General features: G+C 40.4%; 3 protein-coding genes across 4 annotated transcripts; 1 reads left to right on the forward strand and 2 right to left on the reverse strand.

The window, feature by feature from the left end:
- Nucleotides 1-2,367: 2,367 nt before the first annotated feature.
- mrpl36 (mitochondrial ribosomal protein L36) lies at nt 2,368-3,688 on the reverse strand. 2 transcript variants are annotated; one of them, XM_005809099.3, is made up of 2 exons: nt 3,560-3,688; nt 2,368-2,820 (listed from the first exon to the last, which is right to left on the reverse strand). In XM_005809099.3, exon 2 carries the CDS (start codon nt 2,807-2,809, stop codon nt 2,447-2,449), a length of 363 nt encoding a protein of 120 aa, XP_005809156.1. In that variant the 5' UTR covers nt 2,810-2,820; nt 3,560-3,688; the 3' UTR covers nt 2,368-2,446. The 2 variants fall into 2 exon arrangements, with proteins under 2 accessions (XP_005809156.1, XP_023200212.1); XM_023344444.1 differs by having other exon boundaries at nt 3,610-3,687.
- Nucleotides 3,689-3,899: 211 nt separating this feature from the next.
- ndufs6 (NADH:ubiquinone oxidoreductase subunit S6) lies at nt 3,900-5,966 on the forward strand. Its single transcript, XM_014472524.2, has 4 exons — nt 3,900-4,085; nt 4,336-4,389; nt 5,203-5,325; nt 5,841-5,966. The coding sequence occupies exons 1-4, from the start codon at nt 3,942-3,944 to the stop codon at nt 5,907-5,909; spliced, it is 390 nt and encodes a 129-aa protein (XP_014328010.1). The 5' UTR covers nt 3,900-3,941; the 3' UTR covers nt 5,910-5,966.
- Nucleotides 5,967-11,333: 5,367 nt separating this feature from the next.
- LOC102223745 (iroquois-class homeodomain protein irx-4-B) lies at nt 11,334-17,300 on the reverse strand. Its single transcript, XM_005809107.2, has 6 exons — nt 16,999-17,300; nt 15,742-15,903; nt 15,512-15,621; nt 15,080-15,236; nt 13,821-13,974; nt 11,334-13,731 (listed from the first exon to the last, which is right to left on the reverse strand). Exons 1-6 carry the CDS (start codon nt 17,041-17,043, stop codon nt 13,196-13,198), a joined length of 1,164 nt encoding a protein of 387 aa, XP_005809164.1. The 5' UTR covers nt 17,044-17,300; the 3' UTR covers nt 11,334-13,195.
- Nucleotides 17,301-21,082: the final 3,782 nt, after the last annotated feature.

Consider the following 21,082-nt stretch of genomic DNA (forward strand, 5'->3'; position numbering starts at 1 on the left):
CAGACCAGGTGTGTGCTGTTGATTGTATGATTGTCAGGACAATCACACGTCTAAATCAACAGCAAAAGTTTTGGAACCGTCCGAGCCAGAATCCAGAACAAAAGCTGACAAAGTCTCTGGATTTACATGAAGAGGACAGTGGACAACACATGTCCAAACAATCTTAGGTCATAAGGTTTTGGAGAACATTTGCATGTTTGAGCAGCACTTATTGCAAAGTCGAGGTGTAGAGTACTGATGGATTCTTAAGAGACAGTACTTCCTTTTTTTTTCTTCACAAATCAATTGATCTAACATGCTTGTTTTTGGGACCTTGTTGGGATTCAAACGCAGGTTCCTCTTATTGCAAGGCAACAGTGTTAATAAAGAGGCAGTACTATGTATTTTCCAGGCATATAGTGGCATTTCTATACCACAATCAAGTCATTATGCCACATTCAGTTGCTGTATAAATGCTGTATATGTCAAACATGACTTAAAAGGAATTTGATTTCACAGTGTAATGCCTTGAAACTGGGCCTCTATCTCTTTTAGAAGTTCCTGCTCTTTCCAAAATTCCGCCTTCCGCACATCATCACAACGTTTCTCTATCTAGCGTTTGTCAGAGCACCGGACTGAGAATAGTTCTTAAAATAAGCATAGCAGATGCGCAGTTCCAGCAGATGTTTGCCAATTGCTGCTAGTTGGAAGGAGCAAGCCTTTTACTAACCCGAATGGTTGCCACGGGAGACTCAAGGATTTCCAGGTATCTTTCTGATGAGGGCATAACTTTATAACACGATGTAAAGCCCAAAAAAGCTTTTACGTAACACTGTCCCTTCAACATGAGAGTACACTCTAGACGTCCACCGTACCTCACCTCAAATTTGTATCTTGTCTCGCTTTTCAAATGATTAAAAGTGAAAAGCGACACTGAAACATTAGACAGGTAGAGTATAAAAGCCTGCACCACATGACACCTGCATAAACAGCCGCACACTCGTCCTCTCTAAAACAACATGTGGCTTTTCAAGTCAACCAGAAAGTCTGCCTCACTAACAAGCTGAGGATGTGCTCTGTAGATGTTTCCAGGTGATTGGCCCTCATTGAAGTACATTTATCTGATGCTTTGTTTATTCCACATTTGATCCGCCCACTAATTTCAGCTCTTTTATTTTCTAGAAGACAGCAACTGTCCATGTAAACAGATTTTGTTGGCGCCTCAAAGCCACAGATGGCTGCTATCTACAATGAAATCCTCAGCGGACCGGGTCATCGGCTCCACATCAAAAGTTGGGATCAGTCAGTATTTACAGGTGGAGTCAAACCAGCCTGTTAAAAAAAAAGACATCCTCAACTTGCAAAGCTGTTAATTAGCATCCCACAGGGAATTTTAACGCTTTTTCAGTCATTCAAAGGGTTGTAATTTCTCTCATAATGTGGTCTCTAAAAGGCAGCTAGCTTCTGCTGTGTGTTTGTATGTAATGCTATTCATGTGACTGTTTTATTGCTCTGTGTTCCTCCATCAGCAAATAGTAACCTTTTGGAAACTCATTCAAGCAGAGCCATGTGTACTCTGGTTTGTCACCAAACGTCTTGTAGCCAGCTGGGTTAGCTCAACCTGGCTGCTGGCACGCTGAGGACGTTCAGTGTACACCAACTGGCAGTGGGTGTAGCTACAATATTCCAGGCTAAACAAATGATTTATTACATTACTATAACAAAAGATAATCCATTCAAGAGGAAAGAGAGTAAAAGAAAGACCGTCTTTGTTTTTTTTTGCGTCCCCTTCACTTTCGAACGGGGTTGCTATGTAAGCGACTTTGGCACCCCCTTGTGGATTAACAATGACAAAAACCCATGTAAAAAAATTAGTCCCTTACGCATTTCTTCTGCTTTTGCTCTTTTTGTTACACTGAAAGCTGCAACATTTAACTTATATATATATATATATATATATATATATATATAGTTGAAACTGTCACTATGTTGTGACAGCATATGAGACAGACAATCTGTCCTCTACCTTTTCTCAGCGTTAACTGGAAACAACCAATCAGAACCAGGAGGCGGGTGTTAGCGCTGTCAGTCAGGCTGGCGCTTCTCTCCCTCCTCCAAATGTTCAAAAGTGAAATACTGAAGTGTAGGGGGGAAAAAACAAAATGGAAGACGTGTCTGAAAGGGCAAATAGTTTCTCAAAGCGAATTTCAAAACTTCCAAATCTGAGACATAAATTGAAAAATAAGTTCCTTGCAGAAAACCTTCATATTTTCTATCTAATGAGTGTTTAATTTGTTTTCTACCGCAAGGGTTACTCATGTTTATGTAAAAAATGTGAATATCTTTGACTCCTCTGTTGCCTATTAAAAGACGTCACATAAATCCCAATGACAATATCATGACAATTTATTTTGACAGCAGTGATTCGGTAAATCCTTTGTACATTTCTCGGCACGCTCTCAACAGTTCAGCCCTGCCTCTGCTTGTGTCTCGGGTTCGTCTTGCAGAACACAAACAAGCGCCCCCTCCTTCGGACAAAGAAGCAGTCTTTGCAGCGCTTCTTCAGGGCCGACTTGGTCTTCATCCCCGCCGAGGGTTGGGCCCCGGGAAGACGCAGCAGGGACGGCGCGCCCTGGACCGGGAGGACAGACGACGGAAGAGGCGTAACTCTGGCCGCCAGCAGGAGCATCGAGCGCGGGGCGGCCGCGACCGTCCACAGACACCTGTACGCACTCGCCGCTGTCGTGGAGACGGTGGGATTGAAACGGCTCATCTGGAGAACCGGTCGACTCAGCGAGGCCGCCAGGTGCTTCAGCCAGAGGGGACCCATGGTGACAAAGGCTGCAGAGAGATTCATGAGGAAAATTAGAGGTGAAATAGGTTAAAAGCGGTTTAGGCGAGTACAGTTTATCTGAAAGATATGGACATTTTACACCGTGAATTTTTCAACGTTTAGTCTACTTCAATGTATTTTAAAGGAGTTTTGTGCAACAGACCGATACAGAGCTCATAACTGTCGAGGTAGCAAAAAATATATAGTTAAAAAAAGATAGGAAAAAAAAGACTGTAAAGTGTGGCATGCATTCATTGGATTCAACACACTTTATTCTGACAGCCTTCAGTAGCTAATTTCATTCCAGAATAGCATGTATAGCTGTTCCGTTAGATAACAAACTGCATTGCAAACAGCAACAATATCGTGTACATGCCAAACTCATGGTAAAACACGGTGGTGGCAGCATTAATCCATGGGATGCTCAGGTTCTTTTCCTTCCACATGATAATTATGCGCTACTTTGTGTTTGTCGTTATACACTAAAATACACGTTAGTCTGTGTTTCCAATGTCAAAACGGGGAAAAGCAAGGGGTGAAAGTAACTATTCAACACAGCATTAAAAGGTTAAATATAAAACACAACCATACATAAATTAATTCCACTTAGTATAACTATATGTTAAGTATTTGTAAAACAGCTACGCGATGTACACCAGACGGCTCAGAGTTTGGATAAATAAGGCTTAAACATAAACTCGCACATAACGCTATTCATTTATGAAGTCAAAAATTAAAACACGCCACCTGATAATATTGAGTAGATTCAAAGCATGTGTTATACCACCGATATTTGCCTTTGAAACGTCGAAACAAGACCACAATGCTACTCTTGCATTTGGTGTCTCAATGTTTGGTTCCGGGTTAGGTGTTAGTGACTATTGTTTCCCTCAGTATGATCTTTAAGGTTGTTTAACTGCGCGGCTTTAAAAAAACGGTACGTTTATGATGCGCTAAAATAATACTTTGTTAGTTTGTATTTCTTATTTTACCAATGTAGTGTTTCAAATGTACGAATTTAAGTGAAATGTATTTGCAGCCTCCAGCTTGTACTTGTACCTTACAGGCAGTACCCCGGGAAAATTATGTCAGTCTCCTTCCCAACCACAGGAGCTTGACTGTTGTAAACATGGCGGCCGCTGTGTGCAGAGTTCTGTCCTTCACTAGGAACGCTAAGGTGCTCCTTCAACCAGTGAGGTTGACTGCTGTACCCGTCCACCGATACAGCGTGGAGGTTTCAAGTACCGGCGAGGCTATCACTCATACCGGCCAGGTAGGTCCAAAACGTCCCCTGCTTTTAGTGCTTAACCGTAGGCCCACTGTTAGCTAACCTTAGCCAAGTTCAAATGTTGCTATAGCTCCATTATCGGACAGCACCTTTACTACAGGATATGTGCTTCTTAATTTGCTCAACATTCATTAAACACTAATAGAATTGCATTTTATCTCAATTTGCAATCATGTGATATAGATGACGTCGATGAAATCAGTGTAAAGGCTGACTGGAATGTGGTTTCCTTTAGGTGTTTGATGAAAAAGACCCAAGAAGAGCTCGGTTTATTGGAAAACAGAAAGAGGTAAGAAGTAGTCAATGCAACAAACTACAACAAACTATCAGATGAATTAACCAAATGAGATGATACATAGATACATAAATGGACATGTTGAAATATATAAGGGTGCAGATGATTAGATCTAAAACAGGGATATGAAATTCAATTGCATAAATGGAAAGGACCATAAACTTGCACGAGCCCAAACAGGATTATTCTTTTTTTCATTAAAATAACTTAGCAGAGGTCCAGTCAGAAAAGTTTGTAATTTTATAATTATATTGAATCATATACATACATATAGCTTGTTATGGCTGCTGTGATTTGTTTTAATTGATTATATATATATACATATACATATACATATATATATATATATATATATATATATATATATATATATATATATATATATATATATATAGCCAGAAAATCCAAAGTAAAGAATACCAGAAATGTACATGTCATTGAATATTTTTTATTCATTTGTTGCCATTTTATTTAACTGGGTACTGGTTAAAAAGCAAATTTGGTTGCTATGTGAATATGCGTTTACAAAGGAACTATATTTAAAGAAATATTTTAAGATATTTCTTAAAATATATTGATAGAAAATGTACATAAATATTTGCTCTCAACTACCTTTTAATATAACTTGTTTGCACTGCTACTAATATCTCATCTCTTCTATTTTGTTTAATGACTTCTTCTCATCATAAAAACTACATTTTAGAAAGAAAAAAAACAACGTTGCTTCTGGGCAGTTAAAACATGTGTTGGCGGCTTTGTTTGAAGATTTGTAGCGTTTTCTTCTTTTTATTTATGTACTGTGTTAAGGTGAATAAGAGTTTTGCCATCAACCTTGTGGCAGAAGAGCCAGTGACACACTTGGAGGCCAGAGTGGTGTCTTGTGATGGAGGCGGAGGAGCACTTGGACATCCCAAAGTCTACATCAATTTGGTAAGATTTATGTATGTCATTGGTAATATAATGAAAATTGTGTGAAATAAGTACAAGGAGTATGTTTTCCACCAAAGAAGAGGTGAATTCTAAGGAACCAACAGCCCAAAATTACAGTAGAGGAATGATCCACTTTTTTGTCTTTGCAACAGCCCTCCATATTGTCACGTATTAATTTCTTATATAAAGCTAACATCCAAATGTTACAGAAGCATTTTTATACTTTGCACACGAGGGTTGGGCGATGTGAAAGAAAAATGTCATTAATGTTGATTAATAATCATAATCAATACAACTATTGTAATTTTCAGAATGCCGTGCGACAATGAAGTGTTTTCCCGGTATCAACGTGTTTCTCGTAGTAAAATTCCCTAGTAAAATCTTTTGAAGTTTGTGTTTGTAATGTGTTCAAGTCTGGGGAAAAAATCTGCTAAGATTGTTATATATGGCACTGTAAATGTACATGGCCTAGATAGTGTTTCCACTAATACAGGCGTCTTGTTGTTTCCACTCAGGATAAGGACACAAAGGTGGGGACATGTGGCTACTGTGGACTGCAGTTCAAGCAGAAGCATCATCACTGAAGCATCAGCTCTGTATTTGCTTCTCTGTATAAAATAAATTATGTTGTCTAACTGGGAGAACTTTTTTTTTTTAAACAAAGCTTTTCTTTAACGAGGGAAAAAAATGAACGTGATACTTATAAATGTTTAAAAATAGAGGTTGAATTTGACTGGATTCCTGGATTCTGTTTAATGCAGTTCTAGCATTTGACCCATAGAGGTCAGTGCTGTGCTATATATGTACTTTAGCTGACTGTCCAAACAGTGAATTGCTTTTTAGTGTCAAACTGTAGCTTTTTTGTTGTTGCTTTTTTTTTAAGAATAGGTATGAAATAAAAAAACAACATATATTAATCTACATTGCTTTCACAACATTTGCAGGACTTTCATAATCTTGAATTAATCTTGTCTATGAAAGATTAGGCTCATGCCTACAGAGAGGACTTTAGCTTCATAATGCATCTCCTCTCTACGATCTGTCTGGAAAACTCCGGGCCCTTCCTGCAGAGACACAGCAGAGCGGAACAATACATGTTTGAAGAAGATCATATATATATTTCATCAGGTCTTATTCTCTATAGACCCCTGCATGCCAAATTGGCCCGTGCTCGGCTCAGGCTCCAGACACCGTTGGCGTGTTCGGTCCCTGGTGATGCAGCCAGTGGAACTGCATTTTTCCACTCCACGGGGCTCAGGTTGGGTGGGGCGGGAGTTGTCAGGCTGATATAATTGGCCCTGGTGGCTCCTGGAAGTACGCCTGATGCTGTAGTTAACCCCATCTCCAGTCAGACCACAGTGGATGATTGAAGGGGTAGGGAGTGGGGTGCATTGTTAAATCGAGGCATGTGTGAGCCGGGTCGGTGTCAGGGAGACGACTGCTTGGTCTGGCGGTCAGTGCGTCTGGTTGATTCGGAGGTGACGGGTGGTTGAGTTGGAGGCATCGCCGGCAGCAAAATTTTACCGATGAAACTGAGCATATGAAATGAGCTGAATGACAGAGTAGTGTTTTTTTTTTATGCTACGTTTTGCTGCACCTTTAAATTATTCACTGGCATTAAACATGCTTTCTGTTCACCCTTGAAAAGTCTGGAATCATTGAAGTATTTTCAGGCATTTAAGGAGTATTTATATCACTGGACTTGGTCTGTCTATTCATCCGTCCTATTTTCTGTCCACTCATTTGTTTGTCATCCTTAGTTCTGTCTGTACATTTATCTGTCTATCCATATCTCCCCATCTATAGATTTTTCCAATATTCATCCGTTCATCGGCCTATTCCATTATCTCTATTTTTCCACCCATCATCATTCATCCACCCATTTTTCAGTTGGTCATTTGCTCTGTTATTCATTCATCAGAGTGTCCATCATCCACCTATATGTTTGTCTACCAGTCCATTTGTCTGTCCATTCATCTGTTTTTCATCCATCAATTATCACTTCCTTTGCCCATCAACTGCCCAAGCACTTGTCTTTCCATCTGTTTGTCTGTCTCTCATCAACCTTTCATCTGTTTTTCATTCATTATTGGTATCTATTCCTCATCCACCCATTTGTCCTTCAATCCACTATGTCCATTCATCCATCTATCGGTTTTTCTACCGTCCATCTTTCAGTTTCTTTGTCCATCTGTCCGTTCATTTGTCCATTAGTCAATCATTCATCAGTGTGTCCATCGTCCATCCACTCATTTGATTAATTTGTCTATGTTCCACCTGTCCATTCCACTATCATTCATTCATTGGATTTTATCCATCCAATTTGCCACTTTCTTATTGAAATGTCGTTAATTTTCTCTCAACTTTTGTAGTTATATTTGGTCAAAGGAGATTTAAAATGGGCTGGGAATTTGGCTGATTCAATGCTGGAAAAGTTTGGAATTTGGGCATTAGGACTGTGTAGGAACGCTGTAGACTCATCACCCAGTATATTATCGTATTCCCCAACAGTGTATGTGTCAAGTAAGTCCAGGTTATAATTGTACATTCAACCAATTTGCGGTTGGACTCATTGAAGGGTTCCGTTTTTTTGAGTGGTTTAATCAGCGCAGGGTCTACCACTACATCCAGCCCTCCTCTGTCCCTCTGCATAATATCAGAGGGTAATTGCAAATACAGCTCTGCCTGTTGTTTGACCTGCACTGCCGGGTCAGAAGAATCAGAAAAAGATACGCTCAAATGAGACTAATCACATTAGAAATGTCCCCAACGCAGAGCAATAGATAATGGAGTTAAATGCCAGGGAGTTCCTTAATACAAAGTCCCGCGCACAACAATCACTCACTCCACACAAAACATCCTCCTCTTCTCTGTAATTGCCCTATTAAAATATTTCTACTTTAAGATGTGTCACATTACAGAGCCCCAGGCTCATTATGGAGCTCCATAACTCCAATTATCTGAGGCTCCACGTCCGGAAGCCAACCTGACCCGAAAGGGGGCTCACGGGCAGATCTGGGAGCAGCCCCATCCTCCTCAAGTCCACGCTCGCTGCGAGAGAGGCAAATCAGAAAGCTGACCTTTGGTCATTGTCTCGAGGCGACTCCACTCGGCTCGGCTTTTGGTCAGGTGACAGAGCCTCTGACCTTTACCATGAAAATAATGACTTGTTCTTGTGCCAAGAGCTCAGGGGGTTACCGTGGGGAGCGAGACACCTCTGGCGACACGAGACGGTATTTGGAGGACAGAGTTTGCACTCAGCGCTTTGATAGCCCCGGAAAAAAAAACAAAAAACAAAGTGTGTGTGACACGACACAAGAGACTTGGAACTGTGAGTGTATATATGCCATTGGGTGTGTTTGCGTGTTTGGATTTGCAACAGAGGCTCAGACGGTGTTGAAAGGAAATAGGTGTCAGACTGAAGGTGCAGAGGGGAGTAGTTTGAAGTTGTCAGAATTTTGTTTTAAGACATTCCATCAGAATATTTTCAAAGCATAGAAAAAAATACACAGCTAACAGACACCAGTCTGAGTTACTTAGATAAAAACCTCTTTCCAATCATCTTTTGGGTCTAACGTGGCCTGAACTGTCCTGGAACGCCATCAGTTTATCCGTCCTGTTTCACTTCAACGTTGAGTCAGGTTTATTTGTATAGCACATTTCAGCAACAAGGAAGTTCAAAGTGCCTTACATCATAAAAACTGTCATCAATTATGAAACAAGCAACAAACATTACATTTTGCCAAATGCCATTCTTAAAATCATCAAATATGTTGATCAATGTTCCAGTTACTACTAATCCAAGGCAACTCTTTAACAGGTGGGTTTGTAGCTTGGATTTTTAATGGAACTCGGTGTTTCAGCTGTTTTGCAGTTTTCTGGAAGTTTGTTTCAGATTTGTGGTACACAGAAGCTGAATGCTGCTTCTCCATGTTTGGTTCTGGGGATGTAGAGCAGAACCAGAAGGCCTGGGAGGTCTAGAAGGTTGATACAAGAACAGCAGATCTTCAATGTGTTGTGGTGCTCCGTGATTTATAAACTATCTGATCTACAGGGAGCCAGTGGAAGGACTTTAGAACTGGAGTTTTACTGGTTTTAGTGAGAACATGAGCAGGAGCATTCTGGATCAGCTACAGCTGTCTGATTGAATTTTCTTTAGGCAGACTTGTGAAGAAACTATTGCGGTAATCAGTACAACTAAAGATAAATGCATGAGTGAGTTTCTCTAGATTTTGCTGAGACAGTCGTCTAATCCTGGAAGTGTTCTTCAGGTGATAGAAGGCCGACTTTGCAACTGTCTTTATGTGACTCTGAATATCTTACTCCAGCTGGATTCAGGGACTGATCTAATAGTTTCTGCTGAAGCTGCTTGCTGACTCTAGACTATTACTCTTTGGGTCCAAAGATTATAACTTCAGTTTTGTTTCTGTTCAGCTGTCATGATCAACAGTGTCAAAAAATATATTATTTTTTTGGCAAAAACAGCAAGAGCAGTTATTTCTTTACTGTAGCAATGTGTCTTGGTAACTCATCTTATGGTGCTGGAAAGTCCGATGGAGTTGAGCATGTGGGCGGCCCCCATGGAAACTTTCCAAATACACTCTGCAGTAAATCAACCATCACCAATTCTTTGAAGTAGGCGAAGACTGTTTACTCTGCAGTTCTGTTTCCTCTCGTAATGCCCTCCACCCGGGATGCGGTTCAGCAAATGACGATTATTTTGTACCCAGAATGCAGTTCTACTGTATAGGACTGCTATCCTATATGGTATCGTAAACCGCTTAAAATCTGTTGATGTCCAGTGTGGTCAGTTAGGCAAAATCAGAAACAGAGTTTTTGTTTATTTCATTGTCTACCATTTGAAAATCTAAAACTGGTGGTTTATTCCCTCTTTTCTGGACAAATAAAAAAAAAATGCATCACCCAAACAGCAAGAGGTGAGAACAAGTTTACTTCTCCTAACTCCTATACGGTTGCCGGGCCAGTTTCTTCACGACACCGCCGCTTCGAATCTGCCTCGATTCCAAGACGGGAACAAAACTGTGTTGTTCCTGGCCTGTTAAATTTAGACAAAGTGAAAAAAGAAATTCATCGTAACTATGAAAGATAAATTAGCAGCCAGCCACGGCGAAGGTCCTGTCAGGATGATCGCAGAAGAAAGAAAAGTTTTATCCAAATAAGAAGACAGATGCCATTATTTATCATCTCAAGTCTTACTTATTTATGAAGCAGAAACAGAATGAAATTCTCGGTTGAATTCATCCTGAATTATTTAATCTGAAATGGTTAATTCCATACAAAGCCCAGGCAGATCCCTCCTCTGTTCCGATAAATACTTTATTACCGCTTCTAAATAAGAAAAAATAAAAATAAAAACAGGAGCAGGAAAAGGACAAAGATGGGAAAACAAGTTCTTTGCGTTTCTTTATGCAGTGGTTGAGAATTTCTTTTATTCATTGGTTTTTAGAAAAAAGCTAAAACTTTATGGCCTTTAAACATAGCTATTTGAATTTGAACAATTTCTGTTACCTGCAAAGGTGGAAAAATCTCACGTATCAGATAAAGGTGTGACACTTGGTATTATCCAGATGCTTTCATGATTTTGTTTTTTCTATTTGTGGGAAGGATCTTCCTGCTGTCCAAGGTTGACAAAGTCAAAAAGCGCCTAATGAAAAGAGACGCATCGCTGATTGCAGCTATATCTGGAGCCGAGGTGGAAGTGGCATCGATTTAACAATTTAGCAGCACCCTCCTCTGTGTGTTTCCATTAGTCACGGCTGAATACCACCCACTCCCCCCCATGCGCCCACTCTCACACCGCCCCATTTCACTCCGTCCAAACACACACAAGCAAACTCTGTGGCGCACATACACACTCAGCCAAAGCTTCAGAGGTGTGTCCCTCAGCTCCAGAAAAGGCTTTATATCATCTAAAGGGATTCCATTACAACGCCAGGACACACCAAAAACATTGCCATGCTACAGGATACACTTTTTATTTTTGTGACTTAGTGCATGTGCAGGCCGTGGCGCAAGTGTACAGTCATGTGTTTTTCATTTCATGAGTGGAAACTGTACAGGATTTGACTCTGATCGCTGAAGTACATTAGAGCCTACGAGTTATAAGAGAGTCGAGGATTATTACGTTTTTAAAATAGGATCAGGTGCTACTCACTGACTGTTTCCTATAAAGGAGCTTTTCTCAAAAAAAGACAATGTTCTGTGAAGTTAAAATAGCAGTAATATTTCCCTTAGCTTCAGGTCAAAGATGTCGCATGTAAGTTTGGAGATAAGTGAAAGAAATCTCAGAGAAATTGAGATCTAACTGCTAGCCATTTTACATTATATTACCACTTTGAAATCACTGAATATTAAAATGTTATCCTAAATTGGGACATATTGTGTCTATGCTTTAACTATTACCAACTTTTCCAAACTGAACAGCGCTCATGGTACTGTTAGCGTAACTAGCAGATGCCTCTGCTACAGTAGTTACGCTAACAGACGCCACCAGTTGTATCGATATGCCTCGCCACCTTAGACTCAATCCACTCTAACCCCGCAAATTTAGAATTTGTGAGGTTATCTCTTCATTTATGTAATAACATTGCAGATGGTATTCTTCTTTGCTTTTTATAGCTTGGAGATTATCTGCCCAGACTCATGGTAAGCCAGTCAGGCAGATTGATATCTAGCAGCTTCTGAAAACATATTTATGCATAGTAAAACAGGCAATGTTTGTTAAAAATGTTCTATTCTTAAAGTAATCAGTGGCAGTTAAGATGGCTTGGCTAGCATTGATGTTAGCTAAGTTAGTGTTAGTGAGTTTGGCTTAAATTTCTTAAATCACTAAAGACTGGGGTCTGTGTAAATAGCTTGCCAACCTTCCCCTAGTTGTGAGTCGCTTGGACAATTTTTGGTATGTACCATCTTTGATGCTGCGGACCAACCTGATGGCCATTTACAAATTCTAAAAATTTCTGCCACTCCAGGTGAATTTAGAGCAGACTGATGAATCACAGCTGATGTATCAATACAACTAGCAGGGCTAATCAATGTAACTTTAGCTTTGTTAAAGTTACATTATCGTACACACTTCGCACAAGTGATGGTCGGAAATCCAAAGGTTTGCTCCGTTCTTGGAGAACAAGAGCGAACTGATCAAGCCGGCTAATACAGCTACCAGCCCTAACCACCATTCTTTTAGCTCAACAGTGATGCTATTTGGCTAAATACAAACAAGCTGAGTAAGCGAAAATGTGTAGATACCTTGCATATGCTAGTATAACTTTTTAAAAATTTGAGTCGTTTTAAATGGACAAGATCAGATTGAGCTGAGACCCCTGTCTGACTAGCTATCAGCCTTTGACCGGTCTGAAGATTTCTTCACTTTTTCTCAGATTTGAGGTAAAAAGGCATCTTTGAATACAAATAGGGGAGCTTTGCTGATGAAGCCTTCACAGAATCTCATTTTAATATCTAAACTACAAATGTAATTCATACTTTATCATAAGTTTTAATCAAGCAAAACTTTTAATTTTTTTCTGGGTGGAAAGTGTAAGAGTGTTTTAGGACCAGACCAGCTCTACAGTATAAAACAGACACAAGGATGGCTGGAGATTGCATCACTGCTACATGGAAAATTCTACTGACTTTTTCTTTGAGAGCTAAAATAATTTCTTTATCATTAAGCTCTTTATGACTTACAGTATGGTGGCAGAACAAATCCCATTTAAGACTCTAAAGTTTTTTTGTTGTTGCAAGAAACCAAGTCTTCTATTGGAGGACTTGATGTTCCGTTCCATCATGGAAAGCAAAATGTAGACTTTTGTTTTTAGTCCATACGTCCCAGTGCTACAATGTTCAGAGACTACAAACACGGTGTAGACTGCAAGAGTTCAAAGGACTGAACAGACGTCCCGCTGTCGTTGAGACTTTTCCACGCCTCCGCTGGTTTGGGCTGCTGGAACGGAGGACCGTGGAACGCTCCGTCCACCCACTCTCTCAGTGTGGCCACTGGAGACTCTTGTTGCCTGTCCACACTGGTGAGCGTCATGTTTGTTGAGTACACGGGAGAGGAGGACCGGGTCGACGATAGCATGCATGGGGGGTATTCTGGTGGGGAGCCGGCTTCTGGGGGAACAGCAGTGTGCGCAATAGACCAGATTTTGGGCTTCGTGTCGGGACTTCGAAGGTTTGGATTCATGTAGAAGGAGCTGCTTTGATGGTTGACTGGTGTTAGTTTGGGACAATCTGCAGACAGTCTTTGCCCACGTGGGTGTTCTGCGTTTGAGTTTGCTTCTTCGCCCTCTGGTAGAACATGTGACTTCGGGTCACTTTCAGAAGCATCTGACTCCACCATGTCGAAGTCTTCAAGGTCACTCTGCAGTTCTCCACATCGTTGATCTGCAAAAGACAAATCAGTTCAGGCAACAGTGAGACTGTGATTGCCAATTGCATCCAAAAGATGAGGAACTGGCTCTGGACTTTCTTACCGTGAAGGTGTGTGCTACTTCTAAGCGGCTTCTCGGCTTCACTGCTGTCCTCATCACAGCCTCTTTCATCAGAAGTTTTACAAGCTCTTGGTGACCATGTCACCTTGTTCTCTTTTTTTAGTCTCCTGCGTGCATTGGCAAACCACGTAGACACCTGAAAGACACAGAGAGGTACTTAAAATGAGTTCCAGATGAAGGGAAATTCTAATAAAAGACCACCAACAGTAGAAAATATCTGCATGACATTCGGAAAACATAACACAGCAATGAATATTGAGTCATTCATTCATCATTGAAGACATTCATTGCCAAATTTTCTGTATTATTGTAGTCTTTTCCCAGCATTTTTATGTGTACACCATTTTTCCTTAAGCTTTAACGTCTTGGCCCAATCCTGTGTAAGTACACAGGATTGCCATCCAATTGGCAGGGTTTGAATCAATGGTACATATAGGATGTAGCCCATGAAATATTGCTTCCAAGCTGTCTTTGGAATCGTAGTATTGCACAAACTTCCATTCAATTTATTGTGGAGCGCTAAGAAAAAAAACCGAATGAAGCGTTTCCATTATAGGTGTTATGAGATGTGATATTTCTCTATCCAAGTCCTGATTGTGTCAGCATGCCACTTTGCCTGGTTAAGTAATTGTAAGCTGTTAAATTGAGTCTTTCCTTTCCAAGTTAGTTTTCCAAGTAGTTTAGAGTTTTCAAGACATCAGCTTCCTTTCCAAATAGCTGTCCGATTATGTTGATTGTCAACGTTTCAAGATTTTTTGCTGAAGTGGCCTTCACCTTTTAAATTGTTTAGAGGGCAAGATTTTGGATAATGGAGAACAGAAAGTCATCAGTGATGAGACAAAACGCGATGAAAAGGATTTTATAAGCATTGTGAGATTATCCATTAACCACTAAAGACAATAACCACCAGCGCTGCACCTAATTCTGTTCTTTAGCGAATCTGGACTTCGTTTTAGCATTTTTATAGCTTAAATCAAAACTACACAATTCTACACAGAACAGAAACTCTTTGAAAAAGGAGCATTTTTTTATTCTTTTTTAGCATTAGATTTAGATGTTTGACTCAGGTTTGAGTCATCATTAGATGGGTCAAACCTGGACTGGAACGTTGACTTCAGATTATTTGTAAATAAATAAATATATATAAATATATATATATATCATTGATTCATTGTTTCATGTTTAAGTATTTATGTAATAACCATTAAGTGTTGAGCATTCCTGGGAAAAAAAAACCCCACCTGTGTGAGCGTCATCCTGGTGATGATGGCCAGCATGATCTTCTCCCCCTTGGTGGGGTACGGGTTCTTCTGGTGCTCCTGCAGCCAGGCCTTCAGGGTGCTGGTGGTCTCCCTGGTGGCATTCTTACGACGGGAGGAGCTATCCGAACAGGAATACCTGAACCATCGACAATAGACATGGGCAACAGAGAGAAAAGTGTTGTAAAAAATTTTGGGTTTTTTTTTTCTTTCTATTTAGCACTAAAAAAAAAGTTTTGAAATTTACCACAATCAAATGTTTTCATGTCCTTGACCACATTCAGACAGTTTTACAATGTTTGCATAATATAATATAATATAGTGTATTATAATTATATATTAAGCAGCAGATGTTCTACCTAGTAAATGGTTTAAATCACAACATCTTTCAGCTGAGAGAATGAGTTAACTTACCCATATCTGTCATAAGGATATTGACCAAATGTGTATTCATAAGGATAATAGGCGGCGCTCTGAGATGTCCCCAAATGCACGGGTGCAGTTTCTTTGGGATCTAGTGGCCCCTAAAAGTGTTAAAGTTTAAATATCAGATATACAACTTCCCTACATTCTTTTCTGATCTTTGCAAAGTGGTTTCCATTTGTATCAGTGCTAAAATGATAAAAGTGAGGCCTGGCTCTCACCCTGGAATAGAGAGAGGAGGCGTCGCTGGCGCATGTGTTGTAGTAGCTGTGGCTCTTTGGGTAAGCGCCGCCGTAGACTCCTATGCCGCTTCCAGGAGGAAGCTGGTGGCCCGGGGAGCGCAGCACCGGGTGGGACGCAGGAGAACCAGAGGTCATCAGAAACTATGGAGAAATCAACATCGGTCATTTTATTCAAATGTTCAAATACAATGGCATAAACTTCTAATAACCAATCAATTTGTTTTCAGTTACGATAACAGTTTTCATATCCAAACAACAGCAAGCGACAAAACGAACTAACCGATGCTAAACATAAAACTTCTAAGGAGAGCTTCCAGGTAACAACGTTCAAACTAAGAACACAAGTAATTGAAAAATGGAAACAAATGCACCAATAAATACATAAACCAAAACTAAAATCTGCATTTCATTTAAGCATTTAAGCTATATAAAAGCTAATAAATCACTGCAGTACAAAAAAGATAAAAACATGACCAACATAATGTCGAGCTAAAATTGCCTGGTAAAAAGTAAATCACTACATCCTTTGAATATTTATATGCAGTTGATTGATCACAAACGCAAACCAATAAGTGATGTAAAGGAACACATTTCAAACTAATATATGAAATCAAAACTACAAGACCCTAGTAAAAACTAAATTAAATTAAGATAAAATTTACATTTACATTAATCACAATAAAACAAATACATACAATTATTCAACATCTATATAAACTCTAACAAAAAGTACCTAAATAAATAATCTAAAGCCTTCAGAAGCTATCTAACAGTTTATTCAAAAATTATAATATTGCAGTTTTGTCATTTTGATTATTGGAGAAATTAAACTCAAAGTGCCTCGTGGAAACTAGCAAATCCAGTTAAACAAACAACTGAAAATTCATGACAATGAAGCCTAAGATATAAACACAAAACAGTTATTTCAAACCAATATAAAGTCGAACCAAAGGTGGCCAGTAAAATAAACAAATATAAGTAAAACACGAGAATAAACAGAAAAGGTAACAATAATAGAAAGAAATTAAGAAATGAATACAGATGTGAAAACAAAACCAAAAAAATTAGTTCCGGTGAAGTGAGTATAGAGGGATTTACTGCACAACTGTATTTTATCTTTGAAGTATAAACGGAGCATTATCTACTCAAATGAACGTACAAAAAGAGCGTTTCTCTTTTTTCTCCATCAACATAAAGTTAATAAATCCAAATAACTTTTTGACGAGCAGTCTTCACCTGTGGTGTGGCGGAGTAGGAATATCCCAGCTGTGAATACGCCATGGTTCAAAGTAGGAAAAAAACGCAAAAGCTGGAAGAAAACCGCGTGGCCACGTCCAACGGCATCCGTACCACCCGCAGCTTGTTTACTCACGGACACTAATGCAGAGACACTCTTACGTTCCGTTTTTGGTTTTTTGTTTTGTTTTGTTTTGTTTGTTTTGAACTTAAAATCACAAAATCATCAGCGCTCTGATCCAAGTCGTGGCGCGCAGACGTTTACGCGCAGCTGTCATCCCTGCGCGCCTTAGGAAGCAACTTCTCCGCTTTACTCTCTCCGCTGCCGCAGCTCTCTTACAACCATCAGGCTTTGGTTTGCGCGCGTATCTATGTGTGTGATCTAAGCACGCGTCTCCCCGTGATGCTGCTCTTTGGATTTTTAAGGCGCGTCTCCCTCTGACGTCAGCCCGGTGTGCCCATCAGGACGAAGAAACTCGCCCAATTAATTCCCTCCCAGCTTCCTTTCAGCCCATCCGTCCAAGAGGACAGTTCAGATCCACTCAGATCCAGTCCCCCCAGGGCGCAAAGAGCGCGTGATCAATTCTCCAAACAAACAGCCACAGCTGCGATGTTTTGCACGCGCTGCAAACATTTTACAACCTCGCGTGGCCAGAGGAGCGTTCCGGAGGAGAGGGACGGTGACGCGTTGACACCACATTGACACGGGATGATTGATGACTACAACCTGATATTAGCATAATCGTTTTTGCCTCTGTAGTTTAGATAACTTGTCACCGCGGAGAAATCTCGCTGTCACCCACATATTCATGAGTGGGGAACGGAAGGGGGGGGGGGATTTCAGGTCTCCCCCGAGCAAATTAATCAAACAATGAACAGTCCACGCATTCCCTTGAGTAAGCACCTTTAGCAGCTGAATGGCTTGTCATGTTTTTAATAACCAAGTCTTAAGATGCGCCGGAGGAAGTGGGAACGCTGCTTCTTCAGTCTGTTGCCTTTTTGGTCTTAGAGAATTGAGGAGATAAATGGGCAGAGTGGTAGATCTAAAATGCAACAATGTTTATATTCTGTAAAACATGTATATATAATTGAGCTATCTTGTGGCTAAAATAACGGAGGAAAAAAGCAAGTTGTGAGAAACTAAGTCAAAACAGCAGTAATTAAGGTTCTTTTTTTTTTTGCTAGACACTATAAAATGTAATTTTGGGGAGTTATTTAAATAGAGTAGATGTAGCCGCCAACTGTTATTCCAAGTGGCTAGTCTGTTTATATGGGTTGTAGAAATATTCTAAATGGGCAGTGTTGTGTATTTTCTAGGCACATAGTGCCATTTTATAGCACAATCAAGTAGCTGTTACCTTCAGCTGTTGTGTAAAGGCTGTAAATATCACATATTTCTTAACCCTCCCACAGTTCTAGTACAACGTTTAGGCAAATGACGATCGGACAGTCTGGAAGCAATGGGGGAGGAGGGTCGTCCTGTCAGACCGTCAGTTCTCAGAACCACTCGCCAAGAGAGAAAAAAAAACTAGCAAAAGCGCACACAGGGTCAGTGCAGCTCCTCCCATACACAGAATAAAAAGCTTGTGGGGTTCAAATGAGCCCATCTCTTAAGACCATTAGAGGGTCAAAAGAAATTTGATTTTGCAATTCGACGCCTTGAAATTGGCGTCTTTAAGAAGCTTCTGCTCTAACACTTTGCGTTTAGCACGTCATCACAATGTTTGTCCATGATGCCGTTTACAGCCATCTTAGGAGCGTTGTACTGAGAAGAAGTTCATATGATCGCAACAGGCGTGCAGTTCCATCAGGTGTTTGCTAATTGCTGCTGGCTAGTCTGAAGGAGCTGAGAGGGAGAGGGGCGCTCTGTGATGAGGGAATAACATTACAATACCCTACTTTAGCTCAGCAAAAGTTAAGAACAATCAGCCCATTCCACTTAAGAGATCGGTTGCTGTGAAAACCTAAATATTGTTTTGCAGAAACACTCTACCTCATTCTGGAGAGTCCTTAGGCAACCGCAGGCTAAAAGGGAACTTTAGGTCTTTGAAGGAACACATCTCAGCCTATTTCAATACGTGAGCCCATCTTCCCAATTGATGGGCTCAAGGAGGCAATTAGAATCTATATGGACCTGTAAATCAAAAGTATTTTGACCCAGGTCTTTCTTCGCCAGATCAGATCTGACAATGAGCCACATGACTGCAGACATGAACCACATCCATCCGTCTCCTACTTCATCCTGCCATAATTTCGGTTACAAGGCACCAAGATTCTTGAATTTCTTCATTGAGGCAGAGACTGACTGCTGATCTGGAGGCAGCAATAATCACTTTCTCGTTGTGCAGAGAAGCCTGAGAAGAAGTGACTCCTGCCTCTGCTGGTAATCTCTAGTTCAGCACTTATGGAGAGTCATAAGTGGTGACAGTTCAATGAAATGGTGACAGAATATGTTGATTCAACATTTCAGAATATGTTGAATCAACATATTCTGTTGATTCAACATCTGATTTTTATAAGAGGAACCTTTGCCAGTTGGAGATGGAGCAACTTCCCGAAGATCTGTAATATTTTATGGTGGGAATTTTTTTTTTTATCTCTTTACTTCCAATTATGGACCAATGCAACACTCAGGCAATCCAAACTCCTGTGGCTTTTTGGGCCACAGGAGGTAGTAGGATTATTTCTGTAGTGTGGTTATAATGGACTCAAAGGTGACTCTGCAAAGCAACCTTGAGTAAAAACTGTTGTTCAGAGTTCTGAGAATCATAAGCCAAGGCAAATGTCTGCCCACCAATGATATAAACCCCCCCATCTGGAGCATTCTTCTTAGAAAATGTTAGAGATTTCAAGGAAACACAGTAAAGCTGACCATCTCTGGAGAGAACTAGATGGAGCGCTGAAGACTCTTCAGTGGTAGAAATTTAGGCTTTTCATAGGAAAGAAAATTCAACTAAGCATATTAAAGCCACAACAAAATGTTAGAACACTGTATGTATCGGCCACAATCTTCTAAGTTTAACTGAATATTAAACAAACGAAGTTCAGTCTATTAATGAGTTTGGCTTCCATATACTTCCACTTGTCGGGGCACTAACAAAATTTGTCGAGAAGTTACAGAGAAACAGAACAACTATGAAAACAAAGGAGAGTTGAGTAAGGAGCTTTTTGTGCAAGGCTCCGACGTTATAAAGTGGATGAAGGGAAAAGGACGCGCGTAAAAAGAGACAAACTTGGGGAGCCGAAGAAATCGTTAAGAGCCGGGGGGATCTGAAATGGAGCGAGGGGATGTGGAGAGGTAAAAGGACGAAAATATACCCAGTGCACCCAGAGTGAGGCCAGAACAACAGAGCTGCATCACCAGAAAGCATCTTGGTCCCCCGCCGGGGACAGCGCATCTGTGTACCGGTCCTTGATTGACATTCCATTTGTCCCGTGAAAGGTGCTCATATGCCGAACATGGACTCACTGTCTTCCCGCTCATCTGTGCTCAAAGCTCGGAAATGAAGCTATCTCCCTGCGCTGGCGTTGCACGTCTCCACACAAAAACATATGTCATTCAAAGAAAATGGCAATTTGTTTAGCCGCTGACAATGAACATGATTGGGTTTAATCTTTATCTCGCTGGTGTTTATGGTGAAATAACTTGTGAGGTTTACAGAGACGAACAGACTGTAGATGGAGTTGATCTTTTTTCTTCCAGGTTGCTGCCCAAGGAGGGACTATAATGCACGCATAGCACACAAGAGGTGCACGGGTAATGCTATTTCCCTCTTTCTGAATATTCAATCAACTACTTGTATATTAAAATATGGTCTGTTTATAAATTTATGCCACAGCTCTAGTATATATTTCTTAAGGCTCTGCGTTCGTTAGACCGTGATTATTTCTTTCTGATCTCGCTCCCCACACATCAATCATTCATTCTAGATGCTCCACAGGAAAATAAAAAAAGGAAAAGAGAGGAAACTCATTCTTTCGTTCTTCCGTCCTGCATCCAGCTCCAGCTATTATCCAGAAGGGTGAGGGCGTAGGGGGGTTAATGATAGAAGCGTGTTAATGTGAGCGGCAGAGGAGGGATGAG

This window comes from Xiphophorus maculatus, chromosome 13 (assembly GCF_002775205.1).
Source record: "Xiphophorus maculatus strain JP 163 A chromosome 13, X_maculatus-5.0-male, whole genome shotgun sequence".
NCBI lineage: Eukaryota > Metazoa > Chordata > Actinopteri > Cyprinodontiformes > Poeciliidae > Xiphophorus > Xiphophorus maculatus.